Here is a 19,862-nt window from a genome sequence, read left to right on the forward strand (position 1 = left end):
GTACTTAAATCTCCACTGTCTCATCTTTAAAACAGGGCTAGGTTATCTGAGGATTGAGACAATGTACTATAAAGAGTCCAAGTTGAGAAAGTACACAAGAAATTACCGGTACTGTGTGTGTGTGTGTGTGTGTGTGTGTGTGTGTGTGTGTTTTATACAGGGGAATTAAACCCAGAGGGGGGCACTCTACCCCTGAGCTATATCCCCATGGCTTATTTTGAGACAGGTTTTTACTATATCACTAAAGATCTAAGTTGCAGAGGCTGAGTTGCTAGATGACAGGTGTGTACCAACTAGCCTAGCTGGTACTTAACCCTTTAAAAAATTCATTTAAGGGCTGGAGATGTGGCTCAAGCGGTAGCGCGCTTGCCTGGCACGCATGCGGGCCGGCCCGGGTTCGATCCTCAGCACCACATACAAAGATGTTGTGTACGCCGAGAACTAAAAAATAAATGTTAATAAATTCTCTCTAAAAAAAAAATTCATTTAAATTTTATTTTTAAAATGATAAATCAAAATTGTCCATATTTATACAACATGTTGTATACATTTGGGGGGTGGTAACTGCAGATGGAACCCAAGAGCCCTTACCACTGAACTCCATCCCCAATCTTTTATTATTTTTGAGACACGGTTTCGCTAAGTTGCTATCCTGTCTCAGCAAGTTTTGTATATATTATAGTACCTCGTTGTAAATGGATCTCTTGAACATGTTCCTCCTACCTGAAAATTGGTATTCTCATGATATCTCCCCTACCCGCCCCCTTACAACCCTGATAACCACCCATCCACTCTCCGCTTCGATGAACTCCATTCTTTCCGATTCCACGTAAGTGAGATAACATGGTATTTGTCCTACTGTGCCTAGTTCTCTTAATACGTCCTCCAGGTCCATCCACACTGTCAAAACTGACAGAATTTCCTTTTTAAAGGCTGACTGACTTTTGACAAGGCTGCCAAGCACACACAATGAGCTGCAGTCTCCTCGATAAAAGGAGTTGAGAACCCTGGATCTCCGAATGCAGAATGAACAGGCCCTTTACTCCAACCCGAGTAAAGCCTTACACGTGAAACGACAAAGTCCCCAAACCTTGGACTACACCCCGGAGAAGGTGAGGGTGGAGGTGGACCCTGCGGGACACTCGGCGTCCAGTCCCAGGGGTCCGCTCAGGGGAGGGGACTCTGCGAGAGAGAGGGGCGGGGGCGGCAGTGGGCACCCGGGGAGGGGAGGAGGGGCGAGGCGCTGTCGCCGGCCCCCTCCTCTCGGCTGCGCTCCCCTTCCTTTCCCTCCCGGCCGGGCACCGGAGCGCATCCCGCCAAGGCCCGGCCGCTTCAGGGGGAGGCGCCAACTCGTCGCGGCGCTGGGCCCCCGACCGAGCAGTAACTGCGACCCAGGAGGCGGAGCGGACGCGGCTCCGGCCCGCGCTGAGGTACGGAGGTGCAGGGGTGGAGTAGGAAACCGAGGGGAGGCGCCGGACAGGAAGCGGGCGGCTCTCAGGTACCCCTGCAGCGGGCTACCTCTCCCCGCCCCCGCGGCCCGGCAGCTTCGACCGCTGGGGAGGGGCCCGGGGGCCAGAGCTGCGCCCAAGCCAAAGGCCAAGGCGTCGCCGCGCAGGCGTAATCCGGCCGGTGGGGGCTGGGCGCGAGTCTGGGAGGCTGTACCCTCGCCCAGGCCGCGGACCGAGGCTCCCTTGCGCCTGCGCGAGTCCGCGCGCGAGGGCTGAGTTCTTGGTTCCGGGGCTACATCCTGCCCCAGACTTGGGCCAATGCATCACTGCGCACGCGTCAATTCCCCAGGCTAGGGTCGCGTTTGGCGTCGCCCCCTGACAGTCACGTGCTCGGAAGCTACTCCCTTCTAAGTTTACGTGTCCAAGTGGACTTCGAGCTGATACCCAGGCCTTGGGAGGCTCCTGCCTTAGCGTCCCGCCTTCCGTCTACTCTCTCGGCTCAGCTTAGGCTGCCGTTGTTTTCATTTCTGTCGCCTCGACCCGTGACTCCTGTCCCCAAAGCCTGACCCCCTGGCACCCCGGCTGGAACCGGTCGCAGACTCTGTGATAGTTTATGCTGTGGACATTTGGTCCTGATGTGGAGGGATATTGTGAAAAGTTTCCTTTGCTAGGCGAACTGTTTCGCAACTACTCTGGAGGGATGGGGATATGTCACTGCACACCTTGAGCTTGAAGGTACTGCTCTGCTCAGCCCCGGAAGTTGAGGTTTTCAGAAATTGAAAACTTTCCAAGTGTTCTGCCCTGGCCGAGAAAGAAATTCCTGCCTTGAGTTGGAAGGCGAGTTCAGAGTGGATTTTTTTGCTTCTGTTCTTTGCAAAATTACAGAAAAATGTTATAACAGAGCCCAAGGCTGTAACAAAATGCATGTATTGCAGCTGCTTTGTACTGTGCCTGGCTGAATAAAAGTGGTTGAGTTTACACATGGTGCTTTGGGACGATGCTCTTTCTACTAGACTCCGAAGTGACTGTCACATTAAATAATGTGTTTTGAGGCTTTGAGGAATCTGGCTTTGCACTTTTGTAATACTGAGTTCCTGTTTTACACCTTACCCGCTGTGGTACTTGATTAATCAGTTTCGTGATGCCTGGGGCTACTGTGAAGTGTTTTTAACAATGTCATTATTGTGTGCTTCACAATCTTATGTAATGTGCTGGACAGACTTTTGGGAGCTGGAATAGAAAAGCCACTTAGGCTCCGAGAATCTGAGTACTCTCAGTGAAGTGTAATCCCTTTATTTCCTTCATGTTTGGTACATACATGTTGTTAAGTAGTAGATAAGGCAACCAAGAATGAGACATTCTGGAACACCCCACACCCACCAGACCAGGCCTATTGTTCTTGTCACACCAGGTCTTGTGCTTTTGGTATTTCCTCCATGCTCAAGGCTCACTTTACTACTCCACCCAAATCATCCTGGCACCAGACTTTATTCAGTGCTTGAAACAGTCGTGATCAGTTCAGAGAGGTGGCTGCCTCATTTAAAGTAGCCACTGCTCTGGCTCTCCAACATCTTATTCTGTAGCCCCGAATCACTATCTGATTTTTATATACTTCTTTGGTTATGTTCAGTCTTCACCATAATTAGAGCACAGAAGGTATTTGTTAACTGTATAAATGCAACTGAAATCTAACTCCTGATTTTGTACTGAAGGTGAATTCGATCAGCAAACATTTTGTATCAGGTGCTCTCCTAGGTGCTTGGGATTTATCAGTAAACAAAAGATCCCTTGTTACTGGAGCCTGCATTCTAGTGAAAAATGATGAACAACCTACATTTAGTTATTATTTCAGAAAATTCTAGAATGAATGAATGAAAAATGGAGAAGAGAAGAGAAATGTGATTGGGAGTTCAGATATGGCATGAAGTTAATTTATTTATCCATCAGTTCTGGGGATTGAACCCAGGGACCCTCTACTACTGAGTTGCATCCCCAGCCCTTTTGATTTTGAAACAGTGTCTTCCTAAATTGCCCAAGAACTCATGACCCTCCTGCCTCATCCTCTCAAATAGTTGGGATTCCAGGTGTGCACTGCCACGCCTGGCTGTGGGTTACAATTTTAAATAGCATGGTGATAGTTAGTCTAAAGGATAATTTGAAGGTGGTGCTCAAGATGGAGAACTGAGGTTTAGAATTAAATATATTTCTGGGAGAACATATTCATTACCTTGCTCTAATATGTCTTTCATGGGGGCCTGCAATATGACCACTGTGACAGATGGTACCATCCTTTATAGGTTAAAAATCATTTTCTCTAAATAGAGTTCAAATTATTCAGAATTTTGCAGTTTAACTCATCACATCAAATGAAAAGGCTGGATTCTTACATGGAAGAGACTCACCAACCACTATAGATGTGCTGAGAAAAATTATACAGTCTGCTGTCCATATTCTTACATTCCATATCCAGTTATTAAACCAACCTCAAATTGAAAATATCTTAAAAAATATTGAGAGTGTTGAACATGCAGACTTTTCCTCTTATCATTATTCCCTAAAAATAGAGGATGTGAACTATTTAATGACATTTACATTGTATTAGGTATTGTAATTTAGAGGCGATTTAAAGTATAAGGATGAACGTAGGTTATAGGCAAATGATACACTATTTTATATAAGGGACTTGAGCATTCACTGACTTTCTTATTCATGGGGTGGAGGGGTCCTGTGGACACCAAGAGACATCTGTGTTTTCTTCACCATTTACTCTGCTTTGCAGTTCCTTCTTAATGTCCTTATGATGTAAGTCATGTGGATGGCTAGTGAAGCTTTCTTCTAAGAGTGATCATTACTTTTCTTTATTTGAAACTGTGCTGGAGAGGAGCTTAAAGCATCTGGTATGATATCATACTGAGATAATAAAAGATATCTCTTAGAAATATTTGAATGAACCTAATCAACTTTTAAGTATAATTAAAAGAGGCTGACAGGAATGATTCTAGAAAGTAAAGTGTGGTTCCCTGAAGCCCTTTGCTTAAGTAAAGTTGGTTCAAAAATTGAAAAACTGTTTATCTAGAAGTTTAAATGTAGGGAACCATTGAATTTATTCATGCCCTTAGGAAATTGTCATCTTCAATTTCAATTTTATCAGTAGATAAAGTGAAATTTAAATGCCCCCAAGATACTGTTGCTTTTGAAGTTTATTTGGAGTTATTATAAGTTAAATTGTCCAGGAAAGGGAGGCTGGGAACAGAAGTATTGGGGTTGCAGAGTGACAGTAAGGATCCTGTTCAAGGCTGAAAATGGGAGTATCCGCTTCAAAGGAAATGACAGCTTGTCTCCCTGTGAGAGATATTCTTAAATGACCATCAGTGGAAGGCTAGTATGATCCTTAATCTGTAAGGAACATGTGTCTCGTAAACATGGTGACCCTGTCCTAGCACCACAAGGAACCCCAGGAAATTTAACCAAAAATAGTTTTTTATTGCCAGCTGGGTTTACAAGAGCTGGCTACATCAATAACTAAGAAAACATTCAAGGAAGCATGCAACACACAAATACTTTTGCTTACAGGATTCAGGGACAGCTCTCAACCTTAAGGGTCCATTGGAAAGAGAGAGACAGCATGTCTGAAACCCTATTGATTGAAGGGAAGACACTAGAAAGTTCCACCCAAATGAGGCAAGGGATTGGGTTTCAGGGGGGTGTAGCTCAGTCCTGTTGGGTGATGCCCACTCCCAGAGCTTCACTACCCTGCCCAGCAGAGGTGAGGTCTACCTACATTCCAGCACACAGAAGCCAGTTCCACAACCCTATCGCTCAAGGCTAAGGGTATGTGCTCAGCTCCTACATGCCCAGCTCCTGTTCATGGCGGTCCCCGACAGTTTTTTTCAGCATTAATCAGACTTTGGAGTGTGTTTCTAAGTCTTCTGTCTTGTCATCCATCCTGTGTATACTTCCCAATGGAAGACTTATTGAGCTGACCAGTACTAATGGGTGATAGTATGTGACTCAAACATGACTTATGACCACTGTAAGAGTCTGTGTCATACAAAATGTCTGTTAAACTGAACAAAAGGAATGCCAAATGGAAAGGAGCCAAAGTCAAGAAGGCCTGCCATGTTGGAGGAATTATGTGTCATGGGGGCCAAGATCTTGAACAATTAGGATTCTATTAGTGGATATGTTTAAATCTATTGAAAAATTGGATTGGATCTATAAGGAACTAAATTTTAAATGAATTTTAAAATGTCTCTTAAGTACCAACTCATATAATATTTGTGTAGTTCATCTTATTTTTTTCATATTTGAAAGTGACACTTGCGGGCTGGGGATGTGGCTCAAGCCGTAGCGCGCTCGCCTGGCATGCGTGCGGCCCGGGTTCGATCCTCAGCACCACATACCAACAAAGATGTTGTGTCCGCCGAGAACTAAAAAATAAATATTAAAAAAATTCTCTCTCTCTCTCTCTCTCTCTTAAAAAAAAAAAAAAGAAAAGAAAAGAAAGTGACACTTGCTATGTGGCTGAAAAGGCCAATGTTGACAAGCTCAGTAATCTCTTCAAACTAAGTTCACCTTTGCTTTGTACCTCTGCCCCAACACTCTTGGTGAAATTTGAAAACCTTTTGACAAACATGCAATTAAAATAGCAACTGTGTTTCTGTGTTCTACAAGTCAGTTTGCTGGTTTTCATAAACACGTGGCAACACCATTTCCTTTGAGGTTGTGCTCTAGTTTTCATTGTGCTTTTACATTTTTTTAGCTTTATTCATCCTGTTTATACTTATTTATTTTAATTAGCTGCTGTTGGTATCTTACTATTATTTGTTGATTTCCAACACCTCATTCAGGAGGAACTAAATTATTGCCAATACTTTTTTGTTTTTTAAAGCACGTGACAGTGGGGATCATGTTTCATATATATATATGAAAAAGTTATATATATATATATATATATATAATTTTTTTAACCTATTTATATTACCTATAACTTCAGAATGACACTAAAAAAGCTGTTGTCAGTAGTGACTCAGCAAAGCGTATACCTGGGAACTGTCATTGTCTCATTGACTTTTACATGATCTGCAGCTCATTAACACACTGATGCTGCAAACTATGTGCTGATGTCCTAAAAGATATTTGGTTTTGTTTACTTTTCTTTTACTTTGATTAGATAAGCATCATTTAATGTGTTGACTTTGTTGAAGGCATTGAATTCTATATTGCAAGGAAATATTTTTATGTTTTATGTTGCTTAAATGTGATCTTCAGAGTTGACCTTGTATTATCAAGTTGAATTTAAAAATAACTAACACTAGATTTCTCTGCAGAAATTTTTTAAATTTTTCCCACTGGGAACACTTCTAAAGTACAGCTGCCAGCATTTAGAAGCCCCCAATTAACTGACAAGTACTGGCTCTTAAGGCCCATTGTTGGGTGCATTAATGTGGACTCAGGCACCTGAGAGTTACAAATTCCTTTGCACTACATTATTGATTTTCTGTTTTACATATTTGCTTTTCACTCATTGTCTGCTACAGGCGATAAACCAATATTTGTTGAATGAACCAGGCAAATGAATGTTATGTCCAATAATCAGCTTAATTCATTACTTATGTCAGAGGCACTACCAAGTAATATGGTACATTGTGTGGTAGACACACTGATTTCTATTGATTACTTTGCCAAGAATAATATGTACAGACTGCCTATCATATGCTTTGTACAGAGAAATGGTTATTTGATTTGTTCTCTGTATTTGGAATGGATATATTTTCACATTTTCAAATGACTGTCTTCTTGTCTGCTTCAACTGTGTACTTACTAAGAGTGCAGAAAAAAACTTTCTGAATACAATATGTCCAAATAAGGAGTTAATCTTTCCCAATCAGGGGTGATTTGGAAATAAAGTGTTGAACTATTTAAGTTTAGGAAAACATTTGAAATAAAAAATAGATTACCTTACTTTGATATGTATTTGGTCTTGAAAAATTAACTCTTTCAAAAACTCAAAACACTGACTCCTGAGTGTCCAGTTTGGATCCTCAAAAGGCAGAGATCAGTGGCTGGAGGAGGTCCTTATCTTACCATTTTTCTGTCCATATTGCAAGACAGTATCAGTACAGTATGAGTCTGTATCATTTTTTTATTACATTAAATAAAATGAGGAAATATATAAGAAACCATTCTGCAAAATACATCGTTTCCTATTTATTTATTAATTTGCACCAGGAATTGAACCCAGGGGCATTTAACCACTGAGCCATATCACCTGCTCCTTTTTTAAATTTTATTTTGAGGCAGGGTCTTGCTCCATTGCTCAGGGCCACACCAATTTGCTGAGGCTGGCTTTAAACTTGGCATCCTCATACCTCCCAAGTTTTGGGGATTATAGGTATGTGCCATTTAGCTCTTTTTCTTTTAAATTGGAACAGAATAGGATAAAATAGAATAGTGGAGGGTAGAGTAGGAATAGACAAAATGAAAAAGAAAATATCACCAACTATCTCATGTAGGAAGTGTAAGAGAATTATTTTGTGAAATTTTTGTTTGAGTTACATATATGTGTCAAAAAAGATTGAAAGATGTTGTAGTTGTCCAGACATTGTGGAGTTATTCTCTAAAGTGATTGTATCAATTTACATCTCTTTTGGCAGGATATGAGAATGCCTTTCAATCTCTATCCTCACCAATTCTAGGTATTGTCCCTCTTTAAATTTTACAGATCTGATTGATAAGATCAATTTTATTGTGGTTGCATTTCCATGATAAATTCAGTGGTGAATTTTAATATCTTTTAATGTGTGCATTAATTCTGTGAATAGCCTGTATCCTTTGCCTGTTTCCTAATTGTGTTGTTTTATTTATTTGTAGACATTCTTTGTATATTTTAGATACTAATTGTTTGCCAGTTGTCAGTTTTATATGTTGCAAGTATCTTCTCCTGTAGTGTCATAGTTTTTCTCTTTGCTCAACATTACTGGTCTTTCTTTGTGGTTTATGCTTTCATGTCTTATTTAAGAAAATTTTCCCTGTCCTGAAGTCATAAAGATATTTTTTTATACTTCTGAAAGTTTGAAAGCTTTTTATTTATTTTTTTTAAGTATTCCATATGAGTATTCCATAAGTACTGGAGATCAAACCCAGAGCCTTGGGTATGATAGGCAAGCACTTAACACTGGCCCCTTGAAGGTTTCCTTTTCTGTCTCATTCTAACTGAAAACACCTTTTCCATGTCTGTCTCAAATTTAATGGAATAAAAAATAAAAAGAGAAGAGAGGAAGACTGAGGATGTGACTCAGCGGTAGAGTGCTTACCTAGTATGCCCAAGTACTTTGATCTCCAGTACTCATTTTTCTATGTTGAAATGCTACAGTTTAAATTTTTTTTTTAGTAAGTGTTTTTACATATGGGTCAGTGTCCAAATTGTTGAAATCTTGTCTCAAACTTACCAAATAAAATATATATCCCAGTTATATATTATAAACTTAATATTTTTATAATTGAACATCTCTACTGCTGATTTTTTCATAGGAGTTCATCCAATTAAAAATATTTTTTCCAAGATAAATAATGGATTTTTAAATTTGCAAGATAGTATATTTTTTTCTCTAATAGAATTTATTTATGTATTTGTATTTTCAGTTATATTAACCTTGTTTTAGAAGACAACGTACAAGGACAACTTTATAAGGCAACAGGATTAAAGATGACCAAATACTGGGCTCCAGAAATTTAAAACAACCAGGTACAAATGCATTTGGAGGTAATGTTCTTAGATAGTTGGATATATATATTTGGATTGTACACAGGAAAAACTTAAAATATACCTACAGCACAGTAGGGGATCTAAGAGTAAGGACTTTGGAACCAGTCCTGGGTCTAATACTAGTTCTGATCCTGAGTGACTGGTGACTGTTGGTCAAATTTTTGAAACATTTTTATTGTTTATTTAGGTATTATACAGATTAAATGAAATACTGTCAGGTATAGGATAACTGTTTTTTAACTATTAATATCATACTGTTGTTATTTAGAATACATGTTTAGCTCATCATGAATGTGGTTTTCTGTAGGTATATTGTGGATTTTTAAGATGTATGTTGAGATACTACTACAATATTGATGATAATAGCCTGGTGAAATCATGTGGATCTCAGGATAACTAAAATCTCCACATATTTTCCAAAAACTATATCCCTCAAATAGCACAAATTGGGAAAATTAGGGTTTTTTTTTTTAAATCAAGTATGTATCATGAAAAACAAAAACAAAAAACAAGCCAACCATTTTCTACAGAGCCAGGGAATTCAACACAAAAATTTTTTATTGTAGCAAATGATAGTAATTAATCTTAAATCATTTCTAAATATTGAAGGACTTTCTGACCATCAAACGTAAAATTATGTTAATCTTATATTTAGTAGTAATTGAGTCTTATGAATGTCATTTCTTGGAAGGTGGCGATTTCCACATGCCATCCATGTAATTATGCCTGAACCTGATCAGCCAATAAACAGAATGGCCTGTTTTCCAACCTTTCCTATTTAAAGAGTTTATTATGCTTAAAATTGACCAAGGATACTGAAAAGAGCCATTTATTTTCCAACTTAAAAACCCAGGATACTGTTCCCTGATCTTAGCATGTTTCCCTTCCATTGGAACAAAGGTGCCTGAAGTTCAGTGAGGTGAAGTCCTCTTTTTCCTTCTCCCCATTATATCCTTTCCTTTCCCTTCCTTCATTCTTTCCTCACTTTCCCCTTTCCCTCTCCCCCCTCCTTCCCACCTTCCGCCCATTGTATAACTTTTGGATTCTTTCCCTCTATTCTTCTCTTTTATTACCCCCTCCCCCATTTTGTGGCACTGAAGATTGGACCCAGTACTTGGGCGTGCTAGGTAAGCACTCTACCACTGAGTCACATCCTTGGTCTTCCTCTCTTCTCTTTTTATTTTTTATTCCATTAAATTTGAGACAGTCATGGAAAAGGTGTTTTCAGTTAGGATGAGACAGAAAAGTAAACCTTCAAGGGGCTGGGGTGGGGCCCAGTGATAAGTGCTTGCCTATCACACCCAAGGCTCTGGGTTTGATTTCCAGTACTAGGAAGGGAGGGAGGGAGGGAGGGAGGAAGAATAACCAACCAACCAACCATACAACCCTCGGTTGGCAGGTTCCAGAACACAAGAGCTTTATTCCAAGAATGCTTCCAACATATACCTTGTATTCACTCTGAGCCATAGTGCTGTAGTGGTTATAGCCACAAATGAATCATGGTCCCCTTTTAAGAAGTTTGCAAATTAATGGAGAAGATAAATCATATAAGAACAACTGTGACATGAGGCAGAATATGAAAGGTGCCATTAAGAAGTTTTAAAAAAAATCCTATGGAAATACATAGGGGAAGGTGTCTCTGTCTATTTGAATAATTGGGAAGCACACTGATATGTGAAGTTCAGTGGTGGTCATACTGGGTTTTAGAGAAAATTAGGATATAACACATCTGCCAAAATGGCATAGATGATGTGTAGTATTAAATATGGCAAAATATCTTTTCATATTGTCAACTAGATCAAGTTTTATAAATTTACAAGTGAGAAACTTCTAAGTGATCCTGTTTAGAAACAAGCATGTCTTTTTAAGTTTGCTTTCTAAATGCGAGAGATAATGATTTATTCCTAATTGCCATAGTTTTGAATTATAATTATTCTGTATATATTTTTATTCCTCATATTCTGAGAGACTATTTACAGCTGAGGAAAAAAGATTACTGAGATTCTCAAGGGTATGTAAAACATTGGTAAAGAACACTATTAAAGAATTGACCTCATTTGTTTTTTATCTTTAAGTTTCAAGATCTACTGTAGCAAATACCAGATAAAATCTTCTGATATTAGTACCTGATGGATTGCATATAATAGCACCCAACTTAATAAATTAGAAACAAATCAACATTGTTAAATACAGTTTTATTAAATTGCTTTTGGGGGGGACAATATTTTGCTTATATTCATTTTTAGTGGTGAGGTAATGAACCGTGAGCCATGGCGCAGACATGCTGGTATCTTTCCGTAGGGCTGCCCCTGCTGTCACTTCTGCATGGTAGTGAGAAGTCATTGTGCAGATGGTTGTGAAGGCAAGACCATTCAATGCTGCTGTTACACACTTGCTGGCTCTCATTTCAGATTTTTTTTTTTTTGTTAAAACAAAGGAAAACAAAGCCATATTAATTCATTCACCCTTTCATCCATTTCATTCATTTCTCCATTTTTTTTTTCCAGCTTAGCAAACTACATATTCTTCAGTGGAGCTGAGAATTGATAAGTCTGCTCTTCACAGTGATCTGGAACTTTCCAATCCCAGAGAAAGGTTGACCAAGGTCTAAAATTTATTTTTCCTTACCTGTAGATGTCAACTCTTAAATGAAAATTTTCAACTCATTTTCTTATAGACATAAGGATCTCTGTTTTATCCTGGGATTACTTTTCTAGAACTCAGCAGAACGATTCCCATGAGAATTCCAGTTAAAATACCCTGTGGGTTTTCTTGGGAGTTAACTTCCACAGCCAGAGCTTAATTTCCTTCATCATATTTGAGCTCAGCTTATTTTCTCTGATAATTAAAAGTAATTTTTTTTTTTTTTTTTTTTTTGAGACGAGGTCTTGCTGTGTTGCCCAGGTTGGTCTTAAACTCCTGAGCTCAAGCAGTCCTCCTGCCTTGGCCTCCCAAATGCTAGAACTACAGGGGTCGAAACCGTCCCTGATTAGAACTAAAGTGATTTTAACCTGCCTTACTTCATCTGACATATGGATCCTGATTTTACCACATACTTTTTCCTCAGGGACTACACAGAATTGAGTCCATATGGAAGAAGAACTTCCTCTTTTCTATGGAGAAAGTGGCAAGGTTAGAAAAAAATCATGCCCTTGGAGCATGTGTATTCTGTTGCATGAAACATACTTCATCAAGTTGGTCAATGATAGGAAGATCAGTGAGATGGTATCCATCTTTAAGGTGCTCACTGTATGATGACTGAGATGTCAACAGATAGTTATTATGGGGTGTAGAATGCTGAAGGGGCCAGCAGGGAACTGATGACTGTCTGAAGGATGGAGAAAAGGGCTCCTAGGGACAGGTGATCTTTGACCTGGATGAGGAGGAGCTCAGGCCTCCTGTCACAGATGACACTATCCTGCAAAAGGTTCTGAGATAGACAATGTTTAGTCCTTTCTCAAAGAGATTTAAAAAATATTATAAAATATGTAATCTTAGAAGAAGGAATGAGAGCCTGGTAGTGTTTGTCTTTAAAATGGCATCTCTAGAATTAGGTCCAGGTTTGGCTCAGGCATCCTCCTGATTTCCCATACCACTGCCGGAGGCGATAATTTATTCCAGGCCAGCTTTCTTTTACTGTTTGGTTCACATCAGTTTCCCCTCCCCCACCTGTAGCTGGCATCTGAGAGATATGAACCACTTCTGCATCCATTTAAGATTTTAATATTAGTTTAAGGAAAACATAATGAAGAAAATATATCTGTTGTATAAATTAGAAACCAAGATAGATCTTACGAGTCCTTTGAATGTATACCCGTGGAGCCATGCTTCTGCACCTCTGTGAGGAATCAAGTGGGTGACGACATGCCCAACCTGTCATTTTGATTCTATCTTCATAGGCTGTATTTTAAATTGAATTGTGATAACTTTGACAGTTATCTGTAATTAAGTGAAGTATCATTAGTGTCTCCATAGAATGGAGAAATTCGGACACAGAGGTACACCTACAGGCCAGTCAACGTGAACAGACAAGGGGAGAAGACAGCCATCTGTAAGCCAAGAATCCAGGCCTGGAATGGATCCTTTCTGCATACTCAGGAGGAAGCAAACTAGCTGACACCTGGATTTTGAAGTTTTAGTTTTCAGAACTGTCAGATGATAAATTTCCATTGTTTAAGCCACCTGGTTTGCCATACTTTTTACAGCTGTTCTAGAAAACTCATACAATGTTTTTGGGGTATTTGTTCTTAATAGTCCCAGACCCAAGTGGACAGTGAGGAAAGCCAGCTTCTCAAACTGAAGTTCAGGTAAAGCTTGCCCAGGGAACAAGACATTTGGACCACTTCCCTGTTGTCACCTTCAGCATTGTTCTTTTTCAAGGCTTTGCTTTGCTAAGATTTAGGCAGCAGATGAAATGGCAGTCCTTGTTCCCTCCCTGCTCCCCTCCCTCCTCCCTCTGTCTTTTCTTGCTTTTACAACCAGCCTAGTTTCCACAGCTGCATTGAAGACCTAGCCGATATTTAAAGTACTTGTTAAAACTCAGCTCCCCAGAGTTCAGCTTGGATGATTCCTGTGTCCTCAAGGAAAATTAATAGGTGAGATCTGATGCCACCTGGGCCTCTGGCGCCTGCTTGCCTTGAGAGCAGTACTGAAGCCTTTGGGCTTGAAGCAATTCCTGCTGCTGTGAGAGGCCTCTCAGAAATAGACAGGACTTGCTCCTCCTTAAACTGGTTTTAACTCTCTTCTGCAGAATGGGGCAAAGAAATTTTATTAATAGTCTCAATATATACACTTTTTTTTTTTCCTTTTCAGCCAGTACGGGCTACTCTGTCATCTTTGAAGATGTTAGATGTGGGAAAGTGGCCAATTTTTTCCCTTTGTTCCGAGGAAGAACTGCAGTTAATTCGTCAGGCTTGTGTCTTTGGCAGTGCTGGCAATGAAGTTTTATATACTACAGTAAATGATGAGGTAATTCTCAAGAAAAAAAAAAATTACCCACCCGTGTTTTTAAATCAAAAACACGTGTTTGTTAAATCAAAGATCTCAGAGGAGCTAAGGAATCAAAGTTAAAAACAGCACAGAAAGTCAAATTATATTTATTCAAATTATATTTATAAAAAGCAGTTTGCGGGGCTGGGATTGTGGCTCAGCAGTAGAGGGCTCGCCTAGCATGGGCGGGACCCAGGTTCGATCCTCAGCACCACATAAAAATAAAGGCATTGTGTTGTGTCCATCTACACCTAAAAAAATAAATATTTAAAAAAAAAAGCAGTTTGCTTTCAGAAGACTGTGCCTGTTTAAGTGAAATTTATAGGCTCATCAAAAATAGAGCTGTTTGAACCAACAGTTGTGTTTCCCACAGATCTTTGTGCTTGGCACGAACTGCAGTGGCTGTCTGGGGTTAGGTGATGTCCAGAGCACCATTGAACCTCGAAGACTGGATTCTTTAAGTGGCAAAAAGATAGCCTGTCTCAGCTATGGAAGCGGTCCACATATTGTCCTGGCAACAACAGGTAACAGATATTCAGTGAAGAGTTTTAGCCATTGCTCTATTTGTTGAGAAACAAATCGAGTCCCGCTCCTGAAATCTAGAACGTATTTTCTGATGGGACGAGCGTTGCTGGCACTGTCCTATGAACTTGACCATGAGCTGGACAACACAAAATGGGAATGTATCAGAATATCAGTGTAAGATGATCCAGCAGATAGAATCTAGCATTTACTGGCATGTAAGATGAGTGAATGACAACACATTAGGCCCAGTGAACCCCTTCTGTTTAGAGATGTGACCACTGTAGGAGGTGCTGCACTCCCTGTGGACCTTGGGAAATCCACATTTTGAGCTTTAAATTCCTGATCTATGAATTGAGAGACTAACCCTTGACTCCAGCATCCCTTGTAATGCTTCATTCTGTGCTGCTTTTACACTGAATAGTGATGGAAGGTTTTAATTGGCATTAGTAATCCAAGGAATTGAACATGCTCATGGCCAGCTCATGGATTCTAAATGAGATATTGTAATTAAGTGACACTGTGGAGTTTTCTTTAAGTTTAGTATTCATTTTATTTGTATTTTTTTAAACTGAAAATAAATTTCATAAATATTCATTTACATGTTTATTTCACATTAAAAATTATGTTTTAGGGATTTTTTTTTTTTTTTTTTTGGTTTGCAGTACTAGGTTAGATTATTCAGACTGCCTCTTCACTGAAAACTACCAAATTCTAGATAAAATATTTTCTTTTTAAAAATAACTTTATAAAGCACTGACAAGGCAGAAAGGAATTATCAGACTAGATTTAATAGAAAGTGTTAACTAAGAGATTAGAAGAGAACTTGAAGCCATTTTTCTCTCAAGGCTTCTGCCACTCCATTGCCACTGACCTGTGGTTTGGCAGAACTCAGAAGGGAAGGGACTTTCATCAAGGTCCTGCCTCACAGGAGCATGATAGAATACCGCCCAGGCAGGCTGGGACCACAAAAGGTGCCGGCTCAGGAAAGGACTGACCACTTCCTGAGGCCTGAACAGAATTATTTGCCCTGAGCAAAACAGGCAGGAAAAAAGAGCAATGAAATAAACCCTCACCCTGCGACCGTGGACCCCCGTGGATGTTTGACTCACATTAGACTAGATGGTTCAAGAAATCTCACACTGAATTTATTAGAGGTCCTGGACTGGTAGAAGTTAATGCCGACCACCTCTAGAGGAAGGACCTTCATCTGCGGCCTGAGGTGACCACAACCTTAAGGTCAATGGCAATGAGCAGCACACGGTCTAAGAGAGCCAGGCACACAGGAAACAAGGCACCAGGATGCTTTACAACTAGTTTAAAGATCTTGATTGGCTTTTCTTTCCGATTTTAGAATCAGGCAATAATTCTTTCCATAAATTAGCATGTGTGTCCTGGTGAGCTGAGCAGAGGAGGTTGTTTAAGAAAAGGGCTGAAGAAAACAGAAACAAAAAACAGACTGATCATTTCAATGAGTATACACCATATGATTCCATTTATGTAAAATTTAAAACCAGGAAGTCAGGTGCAGCAGCACCCACCTGTAATCTCAGCTACTCAGGAGGCTGAGGCAGGAAGATTGCAAGCTGGACACCCGCCTGGGCAACTTAGCAAGGCCCTGTCTCAAGATCAGATTTAAAGAATAGGGACTGGGGTTGTAACTCAGTGGGACAGCAGCCCTGGGTTAAATCCCCAGTAAAATAAAGTCAAAAAACATAAAAAAATAAATTCTTTTATGCAAGAGGCATATATGAGGGGTCTTTAGGGGTAATCATAATTTATATTTTTGACATGAGTAGTCCTATATGGATGTGTGCTTTATAATTATTCATAAAACTGTAATATTTGTTTAATGAACTTTCCTGTGTATGTTGCACATAAATAAGGTAATATATTTTTTTAAAAAAACTAACTTAGTGATCATTTTATAGATAAGGAAACTAAGATCCAGAAAAGTTAAGTAGCTTTACAATCTTTTAACTTTCAATCTAATATTTTGTCCATTATTTTTAGAAACTTTTCTTTGCTGATTATTAAAACCCATCGTACAGCTATTATAACTGTGTGAATTTAAATATTATCTTTTTTTCTTTGAGGTAGAAGGCAGTTTATACTTTCCAAATAGATTCTTTTACAGAATGAATTTGGTAGACTAAGGAAATTGATTAGCTCTTTGCAGCTGAGTTTTTAGTTTTCATTTGTAACAGTTGTGCAGTCTATAATTTCATATAATGAAGCAGATGTTTTAAGAGCTGGTTTTTGTCTTTTTTATTTGCAGAAGGAGAAGTCTTTACCTGGGGTCATAATGCTTACAGCCAGCTGGGCAATGGGACAACGAATCATGGCTTAGTGCCCTGTCATATCTCTACTAATTTGTCAAATAAACAAGTCATTGAAGTTGCCTGTGGGTCCTACCATTCTTTGGTCCTAACAGCTGATGGAGAGGTGAGAATATTCAGCATAAAAGCTCATTGATTTTAAATATATACATATATATATATAAAACATTCTATAGATCCCTTTAGCAGTTGTGGAAATGTGATGGTTTGATTAAAATAATTGTCCCCTTCAAATTCAGTCTTCTTCTTGGTAACAATTCTTAGTCGTGGTATTTATATTATGAAGTTTACCTGTATGTATTAAGGACTTCCATCACTGCAAAATTTATTTATTTTTTTATTTTGTGTGGGGCTGGGGCTTGAATCCAGCACTTTACACATGCTAGACAAGCACTCCACCACTGAGTGCTATCCTCAGCCCTGCTGCAAAAATTTTTTTTTCTTTTTTTTTTTTTATTGGTTGTTCACAACATTACAAAGCTCTTGACAAATCATATTTAGAATCAAGTAGGTTATGAACTCCCATTTTTACCCCAAATACAGATTGCAGAATCACATCGGTTACACATCACATTTTTACATACTGCCATATTAGTGACTGTTGTATTCTGCTACCTTTCCTATCCTCTACTATCCCCCCTCCCCTCCCCTCCCGTCTTCTCTCTCTACCCTATCTACTGTAATTCATTTCCCTCCATGTTTGTTATCCCATTCCCCTCATAACCTCTTATATATAATTTTGTATAACAATGAGGGTCTCCCTCCATTTCCATGTGATTTCCCTTTTTTTCCTCCCTTTCCCTCCCGCCTCATGTCTCTGTTTAATGTTAATCTTTTCTTCCTGCTCTTCCTCCCTGTTCTGTTCTTAGTTGCTCTCATTATATCAAAGAAGACATTTGGTATTTGTTTTTTAGGGATTGGCTAGCTTCACTAAGCATAATCTGCTCTAGTGCCATCCATTTCCCTGCAAATTCCGTGATTTTGTCATTTTTTAGTGCTGCGTAATACTCCATGGTGTATAAATGCCACATTTTTTTTATCCATTCATCTATTGAAGGGCATCTGGGTTGATTCCACAGTCTAGCAATTGTGAATTGTGCTGCTATGAACATCGATGTGGCAGTATCCCTGTAGTGTGCTCTTTTAAGGTCTTCAGGGAATAGTCTGAGAAGGGCAATAGCTGGGTCAAATGGTGGTTCCATTCCCAGCTTTCCCAGGAATCTCCATACTGCTTTCCAAATTGGCCGCACCCGTTTGCAGTCCCACCAGCAGTGTACAAGAATACCCTTTTCCCCACATCCTCGCCAGCACTCGTTGTTGTTTGACTTCGTCATGGCTGCCAATCTTACTGGGGTGAGGTGGTATCTTAGGGTGGTTTTGATTTGCATTTCCTTGACTGCTAGAGATGGTGAGCATTTTTTCATGTACTTGTTGATTGATTGTATGTCCTCCTCTGTGAAGTGTTTGTTCATGTCCTTGGCCCATTTGTTGATTGGGTTGTTTGTTTTCTTATTGTCTAATTTTTTGAGTTCTTTGTATACTCTGGATATTAGGGCTCTATCTGAAGTGTGAGGAGTAAAAAATTGTTCCCATGATGTGGGCTCCCTATTTACCTCTCTTATTGTTTCTCTTGCTGAGAAAAAACTTTTCAGTTTAAGAAAGTCCCATTTGTTGATTCTTGTTATTAACTCTTGTGCTATGGGTGTCCTGTTAAGGAATTTTGAGCCCGTCCCCACAATCTGTAGATCGGAGCCAACTTTTTCTTCTATCAGATGGAGAGTCTCTGATTTGATATCTAGCTCCTTTATCCACTTTGAGTTGACTTTTGTGCATGGCGAGAGTAGGGGATTCAGTTTCATTTTGTTGCATATGGATTTCCAGTTTTCCCATCACCATTTGTTGAAGATGCTATCCTTTCTCCATTGCATGTTTTTAGCTCCTTTATCAAATATAAGATAGTTGTAGCTTTGTGGATTAGTCTCTGTGTCCTCTATTCTGTACCATTGGTCCACCCGCCTGTTCTGGTACCAGTACCATGCTGTTTTTATTACTATTGCTCTGTAATATAGTTTGAAATCTGGTATCGCTATACCACCTGGTTCACACTTCCTGCTTAGAATTGTTTTTGCTATTCTGGGTCTTTTATTTTTCCATATGAATTTCATGATTGCTTTATCTATTTCTACAAGAAATACCATTGGGATTTTGATTGGCATTGCATTGAACCTATAGAGAACTTTTGGTAATATCGCCATTTTGATGATGTTAGTTCTGCCTATCCATGAACAAGGTATATTTTTCCATCTTCTAAGATCCTCTTCTATTTCTTTCTTTAGGGTTCTGTAGTTTTCATTGTATAGGTCTTTCACCTCTTTTGTTAGGTTGATTCCCAAGTATTTTATTTTTTTTTTTGAGGATATTGTGAATGGAGTGTTTTTCCTCATTTCCATTTCAGAAGTTTTGTCGCTGATATACTGAAATGCCTTTGATTTATGTGTGTTGATTTTATATCCTGCCACTTTGCTGAATTCATTTATTAGTTCTAGTAGTTTTTTTGTAGACCCTTTTGGGTCTTCTAGGTATAGAATCATGTCATTTGCAAATAGTGATAATTTAAGTTCTTCTTTTCCTATTTTTATGCCTTCAATTTCTTTCGTCTGTCTAATTGCTCTGGCCAGTGTTTCGAGAACTATATTGAATAGAAGTGGTGATAGGGGGCATCCCTGTCTTGTTCCAGATTTTAGAGGGAATGCCTTCAACTTTTGTCCATTCAGAATGATGCTAGCCTGAGGCTTA

The 19,862-nt window shown here is 39.3% G+C and overlaps 1 protein-coding gene across 23 annotated transcripts in view; it reads left to right on the forward strand.

Annotated features, from left to right (window-relative positions):
* Nucleotides 1–998: 998 nt before the first annotated feature.
* RCBTB2 (RCC1 and BTB domain containing protein 2) overlaps nt 999–19,862 on the forward strand; it is a 43,005-nt gene continuing 24,141 nt past the window's right edge. The window contains exons 1-9 of one of the 23 annotated variants that reach the window (XM_081261547.1): nt 1,468–2,285; nt 8,105–8,146; nt 9,093–9,195; nt 10,317–10,343; nt 11,724–11,821; nt 12,284–12,348; nt 14,029–14,184; nt 14,579–14,729; nt 17,006–17,172. In XM_081261547.1, coding sequence (XP_081117673.1) covers nt 12,307–12,348; nt 14,029–14,184; nt 14,579–14,729; nt 17,006–17,172 — 516 coding nt within the window. In that variant the 5' untranslated portion in view covers nt 1,468–2,285; nt 8,105–8,146; nt 9,093–9,195; ... (1 more) ...; nt 11,724–11,821; nt 12,284–12,306. Of the gene's footprint in view, nt 1,113–1,206; nt 1,431–1,461; nt 2,286–8,104; nt 8,147–9,092; nt 9,214–10,316; nt 10,344–11,723; nt 11,822–12,283; nt 12,349–13,470; nt 13,524–13,566; nt 13,812–14,028; nt 14,185–14,578; nt 14,730–17,005; nt 17,173–19,862 lie in introns of those variants that run through there. The other 22 variants (XM_081261530.1, XM_081261546.1, XM_081261549.1 and 19 more) reach the window with 22 other exon arrangements.

This window comes from Spermophilus citellus (genome assembly GCF_964194105.1).
Source record: "Spermophilus citellus genome assembly, chromosome: 1".
Taxonomy (NCBI): domain Eukaryota; kingdom Metazoa; phylum Chordata; class Mammalia; order Rodentia; family Sciuridae; genus Spermophilus; species Spermophilus citellus.